At 37.7% G+C, this 19,267-nt stretch overlaps 1 protein-coding gene and 1 long non-coding RNA gene across 3 annotated transcripts in view; one reads left to right on the forward strand and one right to left on the reverse strand.

Moving 5' to 3' along the window:
- LOC5569184 (F-box/LRR-repeat protein 20) overlaps positions 1 to 14,541 on the forward strand; it is a 46,098-nt gene extending 31,557 nt beyond the window's left edge. For both annotated transcript variants that reach the window (XM_021845361.1, XM_021845362.1), the window contains exons 3-11: positions 1,247 to 1,354; positions 1,418 to 1,501; positions 1,566 to 1,838; positions 1,904 to 2,006; positions 2,067 to 2,152; positions 2,217 to 2,408; positions 2,473 to 2,574; positions 13,101 to 13,313; positions 14,271 to 14,541. In XM_021845361.1, the coding sequence (XP_021701053.1) occupies positions 1,247 to 1,354; positions 1,418 to 1,501; positions 1,566 to 1,838; positions 1,904 to 2,006; positions 2,067 to 2,152; positions 2,217 to 2,408; positions 2,473 to 2,574; positions 13,101 to 13,313; positions 14,271 to 14,378 (1,269 nt within the window). In that variant the 3' untranslated portion in view covers positions 14,379 to 14,541. The remainder of the gene's footprint in view (positions 1 to 1,246; positions 1,355 to 1,417; positions 1,502 to 1,565; positions 1,839 to 1,903; positions 2,007 to 2,066; positions 2,153 to 2,216; positions 2,409 to 2,472; positions 2,575 to 13,100; positions 13,314 to 14,270) is intronic.
- Positions 5,597 to 6,957, reverse strand: LOC110676648. The gene is made up of 2 exons (XR_002500597.1): positions 6,777 to 6,957; positions 5,597 to 5,674 (listed from the first exon to the last, which is right to left on the reverse strand). It is a non-coding gene; the product is annotated as an uncharacterized LOC110676648 (long non-coding RNA).
- Positions 14,542 to 19,267: the final 4,726 nt, after the last annotated feature.

The raw sequence follows: 19,267 nt of genomic DNA on the forward strand, positions 1-19,267 counted from the left end.
ATAGGAGCTTTGTAGCTTTGAAAAAAAAAACACTGCTGAAGTGAATCAAATGTACCAAGAAAGCCTGGATCCGGCTTCTACCAGGCTAATTTTCGTCTCGTAAAAATTTAAAAGTCAAATCTACAATGCGTCATCTTTTTGACCATTTATGACAATCAAGTCTTATCCCAGACAGATATCTGTTAAGAAATATTTCAAATTACTTTCTAAATTCATGTGTTTTCATTTCTTGTCATTTATGACTAATAGGGAGCCGGATTCTATTTTTGTCATTTTTGATTCACTTCGGCAGAGGGTTTTTTGAAAGCTTCTGAACTATATTATATTTGGCCTCAATATACGTCGTATTGAATTACTTCTTATTGCAATGCTTCAGACAATTCGGCCTTTAAAAACTCCCCATGTCAAAGTGAATCATGCAGTGCCCAAATAGCTCTGCCTTCTAGTTGTAGTTTTGAAGTCACTTTTTGATCATTTTGGTGACTGAAGTCACTATTATTTTGCTGTCTGACTGCTATCGGCTCTGATTATTTTTCCGGATCATTTTAAGTTTTACCAGATAAGTTTCTATCAAACTTCTAGAAAAAAAAATCCCTAACAAGCTGGTAACACTTTTAAATGGATTTCTGAAAGCATTTTCCCATAATTCCTGGGGAAGTTAAATATTTTTTAGTGTAGGTCAGTTTGACAATAACCTAAAAAGTCCGGTAGTAATTATGATGAAATTTCTAGTTAAATTTTTGATGGGGCTCTCAACAGAAGTCTTGGCATAATTCCAATAATTTGCAAGTTTCTCGGATCTTACTCAGGATAGGACTCATGCACTTTCATTTGCAAACTTTCCTGCAGTACTACTATTTCAAATTTTTTGATGGGTTTCCAACCGATTCGAATTTAGAAATTGTAAAATTGTAAAAAATTGTATTTAAAAGAATTAAAAACGAGTGGTAGCTAGCCCTTCAACGTATTTAGAGCAGGTCACAGTACTCAGGGTTATTTTTGTCCATTGACTCTCTCTAATTATGAGGTAAAAATCGTACCAAACACCTCGCACCCTTATTTGTTAATTGACTCAAAACACGCCATTCTCAAATCAATGCAACGGTAAGTACTACACTGTAAGCTAAATAAATGTGCTATAATCATCGGTTTTCATGGTCACGATTACTCTCTTCTTGTTCTTTTAATCAGGTGATACTTACGGCATTATGCATCGATTGTAACATTTTTTTTCCATTTATTCTAGAAAACGTACATAATTCCCGAAGATGAAATATCCAAGAAACTACCCAAAGAGATATTGTTGCGAATTTTATCCTATCTTGACGTCACCTCGCTATGCCGATGTGGTCAGGTAAAAAGATTTCATTGATTGTAACATTTCAAGTTCATAAAAATAGTTTTTTCTCGTTTAAAGGTATCCCGGTATTGGAATATCCTAGCCCTAGATGGTTCGAATTGGCAGAAAATCAATCTGTTTGATTTTCAGAGAGATATTGAGGTAGGTAGTTGTACTCATTGATGTCCTTAAATGCAATGCGTATTCGACCTTTTGTCTTTTGAAGGGTACGGTTATCGAAAACATTTCGCTGCGGTGCGGCGGTTTCCTGAAATATCTCTGCCTCCGTGGCTGCCAGTCCGTTGGAAGCCAATCGATTAGAACCCTTGCTCAACACTGCCATAACATTGAACATCTAGATTTGGCCGAATGCAAAAAGATAACCGACGTTGCCATTCAACCGCTCAGCAAAAACTGCAGTAAACTGACCGCCATCAACCTCGAGTCCTGCTCGGAGATCTCTGACTGTAGCCTAAAGGCACTATCGGACGGGTGTCCAGTAAGATTCAAATATAATCGAAGGTGGACATTAATCATTATTAAGGTTATGGTTTTGGTTTGCAGAATCTCACAGAAATTAACGTTTCCTGGTGTAATCTGATTACGGAAAATGGTGTCGAGGCTATAGCCAGGGGTTGCAATAAAGTTAAAAAGTTTAGTAGTAAAGGCGAGTACTTCAACAGCTTCAGCAAAACCGAACTGTTTAATAATTATTTCGTTAAAGCAGGTTGCAAACAAGTGAACGACAGAGCTGTTATCGCACTAGCGTTATTTTGTCCTAATATTGAAGTTTTAAATCTACACAGCTGTGAAGTACGTATTAGTAAGACTCGAATAGAGTATAGAGTATATTTATTTAATGTCCCTTAAAATCCAGACTATAACAGATGCATCCGTGTCGAAGATAGCAGAAAAGTGCATCAATCTCAGGCAACTATGCGTGTCCAAATGTTGTGAGCTCACGGATCACACACTGATAGCACTAGCAACCTACAATCACTATCTCAACACTCTCGAAGTCGCCGGTTGCACTCAGTTTACCGATTCAGGATTCATTGCATTAGCTAAGGTAAATGAAAAATTGGAACCAATCAATAAGCGTCATTTAATAAATATTTTGCTTTTTTTTGCAGAACTGTAAATATCTGGAACGAATGGATCTGGAGGAATGTAGTCAAATAACTGACGCAACACTGTCAAACCTCGCAGTGGGATGTCCCAGTCTGGAGAAATTGGTGAGCATATAGCTATAGTTGAAGTATGTACAGGTATTTTATCCGTCATAGACACATGACTCTATGATCTCCTCCAAAGCTACATCCAAAAGTTCTTTACTTGAAAAACTCTTGTCATTTTTTATGAGTACAAATTGTGACTAAAACGTCTTAATAAACCTCTGAGAGAATCCTTTAAAAAATGAAAGATTCCTCCGAATTTCATTTTTTTAGAGCTTTCTGAAAAATTGCTTCCACCATAAATGAAAATTGTACGCGCTACTGAAGATTGATGATAAGTAATCCTATGATTTCAAATCAATGAAAATCGCTTGGTTTAGCACTGACGTAGCTGATAAAGTATCAGCATGAAGGCGATAGGCAAAATTTTGCCTAAATTTAAATGCTTATAAATTAATGAAAAATGGATTAAATTGGATGCAACCGGAAGCAGTCGACGGTAAATTTCGTCTAGTTTCAGGAACTTGCGCTATACATATTGGCCATCGGACACCGGAGACGCTCCGCATTTCCCGAGGTCATGTCGAAATGGCATTTTGTCTGTCGCTTGTATTTTTGTGCGGTGTGAAGATGTATAGAAGTATAGAAGTTGAATGCCCGCGGACGCATAAATATTCATTGAAAATCTTCAGAAATATGACCAATTTCGTAAAACTGGTTCCATATTTTCGGTCAGTTATGTTTGTACCTATTGGTCGTACGTCAAGCTTTACTTCGGCAACATGATCACGGACAAAATGATATCGGATGTCTATATGTTTAGCTCGTTTGGACTCCAAATTTTTCGCCATACCGATGCATCCGTGATTATCTTCGAACATCGTAACCGGTTCGATTTGCTTCACTCCTAAATCATCCAGAATACCTGTCAACCATATAGCTTCGGCAGCATCACAACTCAAGGCAACGTATTCGGCTTCGCTCGATGACATTGCAACACTTATTTGTTTCTTGCTAGACCACGATATGGTGTTTCCATAGACTTGAAAAATGTATCCGCTCACTGACTTGCGATCTTCTCGGTCACCAGCCCAGTCCGCATCAGCAAAACCAATAAGCGGCTTCGCGTGGTCGTACCGTTTGAATTTCATCACTATATGTTGAGTTCCTTTTAAATAACGTACCACACGTTTGAGTGCCATCCAGTGCTGTTGATTAGGTTGTTGTTGAAATCTGCCAAGGTACCCAACAGAGAAGCAGATATCCGGCCTTGTCGACATCATCGTGTACATCAGACTTCCTAGAAGCTCTCGATATGGCTCTTGGGTTCGCTCACCTTGGGTTTTATTTAGTTGTAGACCTTTCTCCATAGAACTACGTGATGAATTGCATTCAGCCATACCGAATTTTTCAAGCATCTTCGCTATATTAGCTTTCTGCGATAATTCCATTCTTCCGTTTTGCTAATCGTATTGGATCTTGACCCCAAGAAAGTGCTTCACTACTCCACAGTCGGCCATATTGAACACACGGGACAGCTGCAGTTTCAGGGCCTGAATTTCGCTCAAATGGGCTCCAGTTATAAGTAGGTCATCCACGTAAAGTACCAAGAATATGGTTTCACCGGCTGTTTTTCCAAGTCGCACATAAAGACAATAATTGTGTCTAGACCTCTTGAATCCGAGCTTCAAAATGACATTGTTGAATTTCTCGTTCCAACATCTTGGCGACTGCTTAAGGCCATAAAGGGACTTCTTCAGTTGGCACACTTCACCATGGTTCGCCCTCACTCCGTCTGGAATCGTCATGTAAATCTGCTCGCGTAATTCGCCATGCAGAAAAGCTGTTTTCACATTCATCTGGTGGAAGTAATACCCTTTTTGAACGCCAACTGCCAATACTGTCCGTATCGTATTTTGCCACTGGAGCATCTTCTTCTTCTTTCTGGCGTTACGTCCCAACTGGGACAAAGCCTGCTTCTCAGATTAGTGATCTTATGAGCACTTCCACAGTTATTAACTGAGAGCTTTCTTTGCCGATTGACCATTTTTGCATGTGTATATCGTGTGGCAGGTACGATTATACTCTATGCCCTGGGAATCGAGAAAATTTCCTTTACGAAAAGATCCTCGACCAGCGGGATTCGAACCCACGACCCTCAGCATGGTCATGCTGAATAGCTGCGCGTTTACCGCTACGGCTATCTGGGCCCCTAATGCCACTGGAGCATACGTCTCTTGATAGTCCAATCCAGGTTTCTGCAGGTAACCCTTGATTACAAGTCTTGCCTTGTGTCTGATGACAACGCCGTTTTCGTCTTGTTTAGTGCAGAAAACCCATTTCGATTGTAACGGTCTCACACAATCCGGGCATTGAACGATCTTCCAAACTTGATTGTTCTTCAAGGATTTTAGCTCGTCGTTCACAGCAGCATACCAGAGCGCCCTATCATCACGGTCTGTGATTTCCGCATAGTTCGTCGGTGAATCTACATGGTTGGGAATTTTAACAGCAGAGGTTGCTCTAAAACCGGTGAAAAAATCCAGGAACTTACCTGGGAGTCTGCGTTCCCGTTCGCTGCGCCTCGTGGTTTACTCTATGCTGTCTTCACGTCTTGAATGCGAAGGGAGCGCCTCAGGTTGTGTATCGTGTCGGTCTTTAACTTGAGATTCGTCCTCGTCTGTACTCAGTTCATCGAGGAAATTTTCGGAAAATCGATCAGCATCATCATCATCATTATCTGTGTCACTTTCACGGACGGTTTCCACATCGTTCGCAGCATCATCAACTTGATTCTCCCCCTCTTGCTCGTAACGTATTGGAATCACCAGCGGACTATCATCAACCGGCTCCGAATTTGTTGCAAACGGCATACAGGACTCATTGAAGCGTACATCTCTCGCAATGAAAACTTTTCTTGCTGACCTATCCCATAAACGGTAGCATATCCGAACAAGACCAAATCTCTGTGCATTGACGATCCTGCCCTCATCCGTAATTCTCTTTCGTCGAGGGACCCATAACCTGAAGAGATTTGGTCTTGTTCGGATCTCAAAAGTGGGAAGGAAGTAGTAAATAGAGCTTGATGAACAAATAACAGTTTATTGTAGAGTTGTAATAAAATACGTCTGCTCTTGATGAGGGCTTGATTAGGAATAACCTAAGACAAGACCGGACAGGTCAAAGTACAAAAATGAAACCAATTGCCTGTCAAAAAAGACCACTTCTCATTGGTCGTTTTGACAAAGGCCTACTTTCACATCGTTAAGTTTGATTGCAACAGGGCACTTTGTTGCTAGCCCGGCCGTGTTGCTAGTTCATTTTTTAGAGTTTTCATCAAAAATTTGAAAATTTTAAATGGAATCTTTTTGTTTCAAATCTATTCATATTCGATGTTAGGTTCAAAGCATGTGCTCCTTCAATGTTAAAATACATAAAAATGCCTAATTGAGACCAAAATAATGGAAATTGTGTCAATTCCAAGGGGTGGATCACTTCTGATGCATCTGTTAAATTTCAATGCATTTAAATGCACACTCAGGAAATCGGCAATTCATGGCTTGCTCCAATGTTTATTTCCTATTCTTGTCAAAATGTCAAACTCATTGAGCGTTTCAGGGCGCTCAGGAAAAGCTACTGCTCTCCAAAAAAAAAAAAAACACTAGCTGAGTTCCCTCGTATTGTAACCGGTCTTGTCCTCCGTCCCGACTGATCTAGCGACTGATAGAGTGTGATACCATCCGATAACTGTATTCGTAGCCAGTGTGAAGGTGCTATTTTCTGATACCGATTGTAGTTAGAAAAGTCTTAATAATTTACTGCAAACCGGCAGCTGTGTAAGCATTTTAACGAAGCTTCAGACCAGCTCCAATTATTGTTTTTTTGGTTTCCGAAGTGAAGAAAATTCTAAAAACTTCACTTTTGGTCGGCTCAGGAATACGTGCTTCGAAGAAACCTCGGCCTGCCTGCTTGTGCCACTCCCCGGACCCATTGGAATTATCGAATATGGAATCAATTCTCTCTAAAATATCGTCGGTCTTGAATTAAAATCTGATTTGTTTTTTAATATAGCATCCTTGATGCACTAAATGTATGAATCGTACAAGAAACAATCAAATTATGAGCCTTTATATTTGAATTTGTTCACAAAATTTGCTTCAAAAGGATACTGGTAACACTGGCTTTTGTATCGTCAAGGTTAACGACTGAAACACAACGGGGCAGTCTTAGTTGAGCTGTCACGTCCTGTCCTAGGGAATAACAAATCAGGTCGATGACGATTGGCAGCTCAGATCTTCAAAGGTAACTTTGATCACAGTTGCTCACGATAGCCACAAATGGTAACTTCGATTATAGTATTTCTAATCATGTATATATTATCCGGAGCTATATCCAAGTGGGCATCAAACATCAAATTGATGCTTCCAGCAGCAATTTCAGAACCATCAGATGCATTGACCACTTTATAGTAGGTTCCAGGCCAATTAGGAACATATCTAGAACCATATCAATATAAGCACCAAACTTCAAGATTTTCAAAGGTGATGCTTCTCGAAGCATTTTCAGCACTGTCATGACCACTCTAGAATAGGTTCCAGGGGCTCCGGGGGATGTGGCCAATTTAAAACATGTCCGGAAACACTCAGAAATGGGTCTCGAAGATCAAGATTTTTGAAGGTGATGCTTCTGGAAGCCTTCAGAGCAACTTATTTCTTTGACCACTGAATAGTAGGTTTCAGGTGCCAGTAGCCAATTTGGAACATGTCTGGAACCATATCAATATGTGTATCAAACTTTAAGATTTTTGAAGATGATGCTCTCGGGATCACTTTCAGAACCACCGGCTGCCATGACCATTATATACCGTGACATGTTCTATTACCGTGAGGTTAAAAAAACTTAAGTTCCAATCGATCAGGAAAAAAGAATATATAATTATTTTCAAGTATTTTAATTTTTATACAGTAGACCGTTTCATATAATTCGCATAAAAAATATGACTTAAACCATTTTGAAAATTTCAACCATGGTTACAGTTGCTGTTGTTAAACATACCATTGTTCCAAATACCGTGCATCTGACCCCGACTTCCGGGTGACATTTTGAAACATCTCTAAATTGAACGAACGAAGCGCATCAGAAATAAAACTTTTGTGTCAAACAACGCCTTAAGGTTTGCATGATTGATTCGGGAAATAAAATGTATATTTTAGTTCGCCAGTTTGGAATTATAACTGAAACACGGTATTTGGAACACCGAAGCAACCGTGCCCTAATACCGTGTGTTGTCACCAGGTGTTTACATTCCAACATGATTTATGTTTGCTTGTGTGTGCAACTTTAGTTCAAATTTGTCATGGCTTTCTAAATACTGCTTAATATAGTAACGTTTGTGACAATCATTTAGAAAAATAAATAATTTAATATGCTAGAAATCCACATAATTCCCAAATACACGGTATTAGGCAACACACGGAATTAGAGCAGGTCACGGTAGTAGGTTTCATTTCCTCCGGGGGATGTGGTCATGTTCCGAATTGACCACTGCCTTAGGGGTCCCTGGAATCTACTAATGAAGTGGTTATTAGATCTTGTGGTTCTGAAAATTCTCCACATCTTCCAAAGCACATGGGATCTACTGCACAGTGTTCATGGTAAACGGAGCTTCTAAAACTGCTTCCTTAAAAATATTAAAGTTTGTTACCCACTTGTTCTGATGATTTTTAACGAATCTTAATGCGTCCGCGGGTATTCAACTTCCTATAAGTTCTTGTTTCTAGGAAAATTGTAAACATCTATACAACTTCACACCACACAAAAATACAAGCGACAGAAAAAAATGCCATTCGGACAATCTGGAACATTTCCGGTGTCCGGTGGCCAATATGCATGGCCGAGCAAGTTCCTGAAACTAGACCAAATTTGTCTTCGACTGATTCCAGATGCTTCCAATGTTATCCATTTTTCATAAAGTTATGATCATTTGAAATTGGACAAAATTTTGCCTATCTCAATCATTTTGTCTATCTTTTGTACATTCTGCATGTAAGCGCATATAGAGATACTTTTCCATATCGATATGAACAATGAGGACTATTTTAATTACTTTGAAGTTGCGAGATGTGAAGTCATCATGGCTGCTAGAGTAAGTAGCTCGTCATACTTAGCCTTAAGTGAACATCTTCAAGCCCTCGGGAAGTTTGATGGCCAGCTTGAAAAAAAATCATGTATTTATCAAAGAATTTTGCATATCAATTTCTTAGACATACCTGAAATATGTTAGAAAAATCAACCAGGATTAGTTTCAAAGGTTTTTAAAGTAGAGCAGTAGGTTGCACTAGGACACGGAATTCATTACCAGGGGTGTCACATTTCTTCTGCTAAAGGACCAAAACACAGCTGACCCAACGAAGTACAGACCAATAACGTGCCTTTCGAGTCTGTACAAAGTGCTGTCGTCGGCAATAGCGTGGAGGGTGCCAGACCATTGCGACACCAACAACGTGATGGCTAAGGAACAGAAAGGGTGTCGCAGAAACATGCAAGGCTGCAAAGATCAGGTTATCATAGATGCAGTCGTTGTAAGGAAGCTGAGTATGGCGTACATCGACTTCAAAAAGGCATACGCCACAGTACCGCACTCGTACCTTCTCAAGGTACTGCAGTTGTATAAGGTAGACGGGAACGTCATCAGGCTGATGTAATACGCGATGGGGATGTGGAGCAGATCCCTATACATTACCGACGGCATAGCTGTTTGCGGAATCAGTGCAGAGGCTGCCTTAGCTGTTGCAGCAAGTTACGACATTCAATAACAACATCCGGATGGAGTTTGGAATTGACAAATGCCGGTCAATTCATCTTCATCGGGGTCAAGCTGTGGATGCCAGCTGTTTCCGCGTTAACGAACAGTAGGAGATTCAGAATATGGATGAAGGCGAAACGTATGAATACCTCGGATTCGCTACACGATGATCAAGAAGTAGCTGCAGGAAAAGTTCTTATCTCGTGTCAACTGTATTTTGAAGAGCTTTCTGTCTGCCGGCAACAAGGTGAAGGCGATCAACACGTTTGTTGTGCCCCTGCTGACGTAAAGTTTCGGGGTGATAAAGTGGACCAAGACTGACTTGGAAGCGATAAAACGAGCAGTACAAGTGGCGTTCACCAAGCACCGAATGCGCCACCAAAAATCGTCCATTGAGAGAGTCACCCTGCCTGGTGCAGCAGGAGGGAGGAAGAGGTGTCACCGATATCCAGGCACTATGTGTCTCCCAGATCGAGCAGCTGCAGGCATATTTCGTAGAAAGCCAGATCCGCCACGAAATTTACCGCACTGTATGCGAAGCTGACCACGGATCCGGCGCCCTGTATCTGGCGCAAGGAAGATTACCAACTGAACTGCGAAATCAAAACTGTCGACGAGATGATCGCAACGTGGAAGCAGAAGGAACGCATCCCCCATCAACTGAAACTCGAGTACATCGGTAAGGAGGCGTCAAACACGTGGCTGATGCGGGGTGACCTCTTCTCAGAAACAGAAGGTTTCATGGTAGCCTTCCAGGACCGGGTAATTGCGACGAAAAACTATCGGCAGTACATATTGCACGAAAACGTGGAGGACCGCTATACGAAGTGTAATTCAGTAGGGGAGACTATCGAGCATGTAGTTGCCGGCTGTCCTGTACTAGCTGAATTAGCCTACTTCGATCGTCACAACGAAGTTAAGCACAACTTGATAAATCGTTTTGTGCCCTACTATAGGCAGGTAGGTGCCTGACCCGGTTTTGGAAAATAGTTGCATAAAGCTGTATTGGGATCGCGAGATCATAAGGAACGTACAGTGGCGGACCTTCATGCAAAGGTCGGACAAAACCTCAAATACGTCCCAGATCGCTTGATAATTATAATCTATTAACTATCTTGGATACCTGATATCATCCCGCAAGAAATAACTGTCGAATTTAAAATTTTCTAGTGAAATTTGTCCAAATTAAGTTTTTTTATCCAATCGAATAAAAAACTATTATTACAAAAAATGGTTGTAATGCTGACATTTGTGCATAATCCTGAACTAGAGATACAAATGTATCATCCTTTTAGTAATTTCATTAAAGTTTTAAACGAGTTATGAAATATTATTCAGATTTAAATAATGAAATATATAAATTATAGTGATAAAAGGAAATGGAATTTTCATCCCTAGGGGCAAAAAGGGACAAGAAAAACTATTGCATGTCTGAAAGTATGAACGATTTGCATTTGCATTCATAGTGAGTAATTCATTTTCCCGAAACTCTTCATTATGTAAAGTTGTCGAAAGTTTGCAAGTTTACCAATATTTTGGAGAAAGATTGTAAAAAACCCTTTTGCTGCAGATAATAATTCAATATTTTAAACATTATGTAACTGTTGTCAAATAGAAGGCTTAAGACTACGCTTTCAAATGAAGCCTATTGAGCTAAAATCGGTTATGATTTCATTGAAATACAACTGTTTGAACCATAGTTGATGAATTTTAATCAGTCCAATTTTGCTGACTTTCCCACACTTACGATGCTGCCAAAAATCGAAAACAAAACAGATCAGTCTCAAATTTTGAGAAACCGTCACTCGTCACCGTCTCTGAAAATATTAACAAGTGATTTTGAGAACATGAATTTTTGAGGTTTTGTCTAGCAGTACACTGCTGTAGGACGTCCTCATCCGTGCCAACCCCCCAAAATGATGAAGCGAGTTACATTCATCGACATCGTTGTACCACAATGTTCAATCAACGTTCTCCAGCAAGATAGAAAAGTAGCATGACTTGGCGGAGGAGTTGAAGCAGATGTGGCACCTGGTCCGTATAGTTCCAGTAGTCCTATCAGCGACTGGAATTGTCCCGGAATCTCTCCTAAGGACCGTAGACGAAATGGAATTAACGAAGAACCTACACAGCATCCAAACACGGTGGTTCTTGGAACCTGCAGTATAGTGAGACGGTTCCTGAACCACCATACCACCACCACCACCACAACTGAGAAGCTCATCCAGCAGACTCTTTAGGATAATAAAAACTGACGAATGAGATCCACAGAGCCTAATCCTCTTAGGCATACAGATAGCTCGGGGTAGGTGAAAGTTTCCAGCAGTTTTTGCTAAAAAGTGCCAAAACTCTATAATAAATAACAAGCCATTCCATGAAAAAAAAACTATCTTGTGGGTCACCGAATTCCTTGAGAATTCCGAAATGAGGATAGACGTGTTTTTGGATTTTATGATTAGGGTGACCATTTCCGACTTTGCAAAAATTTTATTTTTTTTAAATCATAACTTTTGAACCGCTTGAACCGAGGCTTCAACTCGGGACCAAAAGAACTATTGCTGTTTTCATTTTTTTTTCTTGAATGTTCAGAAAATTTTACGTTTACTGTCAAATTTTCAGCCAGGTATGTTTTTTAGTTTTTGAGATATATTTCTTGAAAATAAATAAATAGTACTTTTTTATCGGTACACACTGTAGGTCTCAGCGCATTTTTTTTATTTTTAAAAAAATCATAACATTTGAACAGCTCAACCGATTACCATTCTTTTTTTGCATGGAATAAAAGCTTAAGGTTTCAACTTTTCATAAAAAAAATATAAAACTCTGAAAAAAAAATTGTTTACATAAAAAAAATATCTCTGAGAAAAAATGAATTTTTTGCAAGCCAGGAATCTTATTTTTGATAAATTGCACGCAACTCGATATGAATATTCGGAAAATCCCTACCTTGCATGGTAGCTACATCAGAAGTATGGGATTTGAAAAGAACCCGTTGAAATTCTCAGCTGTAACACTCCGTTGACCTTGTCAGAAATTCGTCATAAATCTTCACAAAAATCTACTTCGAACTGCATATCTGCTACAGATATCATGTGGAATGCTCCCTGGGTGATGAAGAAATCTACGAGTTATCAGTAGTAAGGCATCAATTAATAACTTTTACAAGATTCTGCCATTGCAATGGATGGAGTGGAAACAATCCAGTATTTCAAAACATTTTTTTTTTTTCAAATTTCGCCCAAGTTGAGTTTTTGAAGAAATAATGAGTTTTGAGTTTTGGAAAATGGTGCTAAAGCTGTAAATTACCAAATAGGTTGAAAAATGGATTAGGAATTCTGGAGATTTTAGAAGCATTGCTTTCAAGAATTCGACAAGAAAGTTCACTATAATATCTACAACAATTTTCGTGCCCAGAGATGTTCCACAGGGACCACAGGGAAATTTCCTGGAATTTGTTTGGATTTTTGTTCTCAGATATTGTCCTAAAATTTTCTTTAGGAATTCTTTCTGGTATTTTCTTCAGGAAGTTGACAGAAGAAGAATTTCAGAAGGGATGTCTCTTGAATATTTACTAAGTGTACTTTTTTGGATTCTTCTTTGGATTGGATCACAACTGACAAAAAAAGCTCTCAGTTAATAACTGTGGAAAAGTACATTGGCATTGTCCCAGTGGAGACGTAATGCCAAGAAGAAGAAGAAGAAGACCATCACCGCTATCCATTACCATAAGTCTTTACCTACGTTGACTAACATTTTCTTTCTTTTATATTTGTCATTCAAGACTCTATCACACTGCGAACTGATTACCGACGAAGGCATCCGGCAGCTGGCTGCCGGCGGTTGCGCTGCAGAAAGTCTCTCCGTCCTGGAACTGGACAACTGTCCACTGATAACCGATGCAACGCTCGAACATCTAATATCCTGTCACAATTTGCAGCGGATAGAACTCTACGACTGCCAACTAATATCTAGAAATGCTATCCGTCGGCTGAGGGTAAGTTAATGCAGTACCTACACTTGCACCAAAATTTTATTAAACAGCGTAACAAAAATACCATTTTTGCCAGTCTCCATGATCAAATCATGTGTCTCTAGTAAATTTTGGGTTTCTGATTCTTATGAATGTACCAGCACGTCACAATTTTGGGCCACAGGTCGCGAAAGCTGCAAAAAATGCTAGCTTTATTGATATTCACATGAAATTAAAACTATGATACATTAAACTTTTTAGTGATCTGAAACCACCAAGCATGTAAAATAGGACTTAAATTTTCGTTTAAGATATACATAGGTTGGTTTAATTTTCACGATAGAATTTAAATTAAATTGTTTTCAACATGCTTGAAGCCCCCACTCAAAATTCTTCATTTCTTGCATATAGTATAAATAATAATCTATTTATCAACTACCGAAAAGTTAAACATTACATATACTTTGCAATTGGATTAAAAGGACAAATTGATGTGAAGTTTCTATTTATCTTTATTTAAGTGGTATTTCGCCTTTTGCGATTTCGCCACTCTCATATGACAATATACAAATAATCAAAAAATAACCTTTAAGCATCGAAAGTATTATCATATTTGTTGATAAAATGCTCAACGCTGTCATACTGTAACTTTTTCCTTAAAAATTCAGATTAGAATTATAACAAAACAAAGTAAAAGTAAAATCCTAAATCAAGTATCTCACTGTTGCTGGTTATAAAAGAGTTTATGTTGTTCAAAGTATTGCCACAAACAGACGTATCGCCACTTCTCACTTCATCTCGACAACCTTTTAATTGATTCGAAGATATTGAATCGCGTCAAACGGACACTCGATGATTTTGATTGCAAATTATTCTAAAAAATGTTACATCTGTGGTATCGTTATGTTGGTGCGTTCATTTATATGTTGAACAATTTTTAATCTAAACTTATTAATGAACACATAACTTCTATTATTTCAGAACCATCTACCAAATATAAAAGTACATGCGTACTTTGCTCCAGTGACACCGCCACCGACCTCAAACGGACCACGACCCCGGTATTGTCGTTGTTGTGAGATTCTCTGAGATCAGGCAATTGGCTTAGCCAGAAAAGTTCTCTGTAGGAGTAGAGATGACTGATATTTATACTTATAATTTATACTTATGATTCTTAAATGAGCAAGGATGGGAAGTAAGAACCTTGGCAGCATTAAATTACTCACGGAACAAACATTTTATTCATGAGAAATGCGCTAAAATTAGAGATAGGGTAGGTGTACCAGTTATGGCCATAGTGGTTCCCTATTTCGCCATACATGATATCTTTAATGCCTTCACATTTAGAAAAATCTTTTGTGTTTTAGCAGTAAAATAAAGGATAAATCTTGATGTTTAAACATTCAAAAAGATTAAAAATGTAAAAGTTATCCAAATTTTGCATATGGCCAAGTAGGGAACCAATATGGCCATAACTGGTACACTTTCCCTATCCTTCATTATTTAGGATGTGAAAAAAATAAAACTGAACGATAATAATCTATTCTAATCACCACCATAAATATCATCGTCGTATAATTGGTATAACCACAAACAGGGCATCTAACGAAATGCCTCCAAGAAAGCAACTATGTTCAAAGTCAATCCCAACCCAATGAAAACATTTGCTTTCACGAAACACCCGAGAAAATACAAGAATAACAAACGAAATATCAACCAGTGCAAAGCCAGGCTAACATTTATCAACAATTTAACTAGAGTCTCGCAGTATTTTCCCCTTACAACACAACACACTACCGCTAACAAGTTTGAACATAATATTTTCCTTTATCAAAATCTTCTCTAGGATTCGATAATAAATTGAATAACGAAAAAACAGTAAAATATAAACAAACATGTGTTCAATTAGAAAGGAGAAAGCACGTAGGGTGAATGAAAGAACTGGAATTTTGCATTATTTGTTAGCGAGTAAATAACACGAGTCACATATTCAACTCTTAGCTTAATGAACTATTCGAATAGGGAAAGAAGATCATGCGTACGGTTATTCTACTAATAAGGTAAAATAAAACAGTTGCAGTCTAGGTTACAGTACGTAGCTTTTGAAAAACAAAAAAAAAACATTGAATCGATCAAATGCATGATAGTAACAGCGCTAAGAGCAAATTAAGTTTTCAAGGAAGAAAGAATAAAAAAAAACAATAAACTGTAGGCATAATGATATTAGTCGTAAAAACACTATTACTAATCGAATCAAAATAAGCAAGCGAATGCATGAATCATACATACACAACACACACACTACAACCAAACTTGATGCGAGATTAAAAAAAAACAAGAACCGGCAAACCATTTCAGAATGGGTGTTGATGGAAATGATTTTGTGGAGCAATTTTTCTTCTATATCGGATCTGTGACGAAAGCGAGCGATTGTGATACAGAGAGAGGGATTTAGTAATATTGGCGATGTGCTTTTGGGCGAACGAGAACTGTGCTGAAATAGAGAAACCGTATTTTTGAGGTATCAGGAATGAATGGGAATGGAGTGGCTCTGGAGCGACTGACTGACGATGATGATGATGATGATGATGCAACAGGCGGGACTGATTGATGCAAATGCATAGAAAGTGAAATAAAAACGAACAAGTTGACGTAAAATGAGCAAGGAGCTAATTTGATTGTGATCTATACATAAACATTGAAATATATTTACGATGCTACAACATAAGATTGTAGAAGAACATTAGACATGAAATTGATGAAAAACAAGGTTTTACATATAAATAAACGAAAAAAAAACATGCGCGGAGAATAATTATTTTCTGATAAATGTAAAAAAGTGTTTTATTGACATTCCGAAATAATATGTTCTAGCCAAGATTGAAAAATTATTCAACAACTTTAAACACAGTCCTGGTACCAATATCACCTATCACCCTATATCTCCACCTGCAATCATGTATTTATTTTTGAGAAAAGTAATGCTTAAGCCATTCAAGATATCTTCTTCTTTACATACACGAAGGATCCTAGACAGTAATGGTGTTCAAATTAAAAAATGTTAAAAACCCCCTCTTCCATATCTTTGTTACATTCCTCGTGATATACAGAGGGGATAGCTAAAATTTTGCCTAAAATCAAATACCGTAAAACGGGGTAACTTTGATAGTTTTTTCGAAGAAAACTTGAATCACGGCGTGTATATGGGAAAGGTTTATCACAAAAAAATAGGCATCGCTAAATCTTTCACCATTCGAAAATATAGGTTTTAAGCTTTCATTTGACGTGTTCCCCAAAAAAATCCACCGAGGGATCCCGAACATTTTTTTTATTTAAAATTTTTGTTCTTTAGAGTACATTATTTTTAAATGTAATCATTGCAAAAGACAGCTCGTTGGATAAAAGTTTTATTTCCATATAAAAGTTCATAAAATAAATATATATACATATCTATTGAGTTTCATTTTGTAAAAAACAAAACTGTCCTATGTGATTTTGAGGATTTATTGAGCTATAGGACACTTATTCGATTAGATATGTTGTAAGTTCGACTGTTCACTTATTCATACTGTGGAAGTATATCTAACCGAGCACTGTTTCTGTTCATGGTCAGAATACATTAAATTTATTCTTCTTCTGTCTGGCATTACACCTCTGCTGGGACATAGCCTGCTTCCCAGCTTAGAGTTTGATGAGTACTTAGATATTGAGAATTTTCTTTGCCAATCAACCGTTAAAGATTAAAAGTAGAATGGATCAACATTACAACGGCCTACGAAAGTAAATGGAATATGCTTAAACGCCGTGTTACCCAAGCCTTAGCAAAAAGCTTAAAAAATCCTCATTAAGAATATTATTCAGGCACCCGGAGTAAATGACACTACACAGACTTTTTTAATAGTATTGAAGTTATTTTGATGTTTTTAGCTTGGAATTTTAAAATTTTATAAGAATATAGTGATATTTTCTGTTAAATCAAATCATAAAAATAATTCCACCGTGAAAGTGATTTTCTGACAAGCAGAACAACAATAATACAATTTTCACAGTTACTGCAGTAATTAAAACACGTAAGTAGCTTACAAACAAGAAAATTTAACCATTTTATACTCCTTTTAGATTGATATCATATTCATATAATATATGTTTTCAACATGAGATATGGTTAATTATGTGATTATTGGCAACGGTAAGTGTTATGAGGAAGAATAAAAAGTTAAATTTCATGTGCCCACTTGCCCCGTAGAGTTGAGTAACTGCAATTTACAGTAGATTTTTATGACTTTATTCTAAGGGTTTCAATATCTCGAAAGGATACCTTAACATTCGTGCGGACATCAGCGAATACAGGGTGCAACTTTTGCAATTTTTTGGGCTATTTCATGAAAGCAACATCAATCAAGTGGCTGCATTTATTGGTCGTAGCAAAATGAGCTCCATATAGCATGTATTTTACATTACCTTCTGGAGCTTTTTGGGGAGTTTTGCGATGATAGCGACTCAAGAGTCTGCCTTGAGCTCTGCCTCTGTTTTTACAGTAGCTCCATAAACTTAAGTCAGAAGGAGCCAAATTAGGATCTCCAATTTCAAATCATGTGTCCCTTTTTTATGTCAGATGTCCATGGAATTTATGTTGCAGAGACATAATGAACAAACTTCCAAAGATATCGAATTTATCGACTGTTTCGTACTGATTGAAAAAAAAAATGACTCAATGATTCTTTTGGTCTGGTCCAAACTGTTAGTACTTACTTGATCATGGAATGGCGTTTCTTGAATCTTGAATAGATTTTCTGTTCCTCAAATGTGGCATTTTTGCTAATTTATGAAGCAAATAGTGTCTGTTGACCACGATATTTTCTGGATTTAACAGTTGAGTTAACACAACTGCAAGACTATTTTCAATTCAAAGAGTCACTATTTTGGCATGTTGTTTTTTTATATCATATTAATTGTGGAAAACATGACAATATTAACCCAGTAGCAAGTGATATTGATTTGTAAAAATGGTTAAAAAGAGCTCTATTTCGTATCAATCGTTTGGCAGCGTCCATTTATTCGTAACGCTAAAATCGGAAATTTTTGACCACCTCACCCCATCTCCCTCCGTAACGTTTTTTGTATGGAAAAATTAAACGCTATTCCCCCCTCCCCCTATAGCGTTACGTAGTTTGTGGAATTTTCAGGATGGTTGATTAGATCTCATCGGTCGAGTATATTTTTCTTACACACAATATAAAAAAATAAAACAATCATGATAGGCGAATCAAATTCTCAGTAAATGAATAACCAAAGAACTCTTATTTGAGAACTTGGCTTTGTCTCAATAGGGGTGTAATTCCAGAAAGAAGGAAAATAAAATTAATCTTTTCTAAATATGAACAGAAACAAATAAACACTAGAATCTAATACACACTTAAATCCGAATGCCGATCTCAGCTGTGCAAATCTCGGTAAAAGGTCGTTTGTTGACATGTTAGTAAAAGTGACGTTTGGTAACGGCACCCAAAGGTGCTATTTTAAGTAAACTTGATGTAAGGCTGACATATCAGTTAAAATTAATTTGCTTACCGCTCAGCTGTGCGGATATTGGTAAAAGAATGAAAATTAGTTGAACTCAAGTGAGTGTGTCCTCCACTGTACGAGTAAATGTCGTATCCCCAAGATCACATAGGACAGTTATGTCTATTACAATATGTAATCTTATATATCTATGTTATATCAACTTCCATTTGAAATTTGGGCTACCATCGAGCTTGAGAGAAAAAAAAACTGTCTTTTACCATGATTATATTTGAAAATATTGTACTTCAAGGAACAAAAATTTAAAATAAAAAAAAAATGCTCGGGATCCCTCGGTGGATTTTTTTGGGGAACCCGTCAAATGAAAGCTAAAAACGTATATTTTCGAATGCTGAAAGATTTAGCGATGCCTATTTTTTTGTGATAATATTGTTCTACCAGACACGCCGTGCGAA

The sequence above is a fragment of the Aedes aegypti genome, chromosome 2 (assembly GCF_002204515.2).
Source record: "Aedes aegypti strain LVP_AGWG chromosome 2, AaegL5.0 Primary Assembly, whole genome shotgun sequence".
Classification (NCBI taxonomy): domain Eukaryota; kingdom Metazoa; phylum Arthropoda; class Insecta; order Diptera; family Culicidae; genus Aedes; species Aedes aegypti.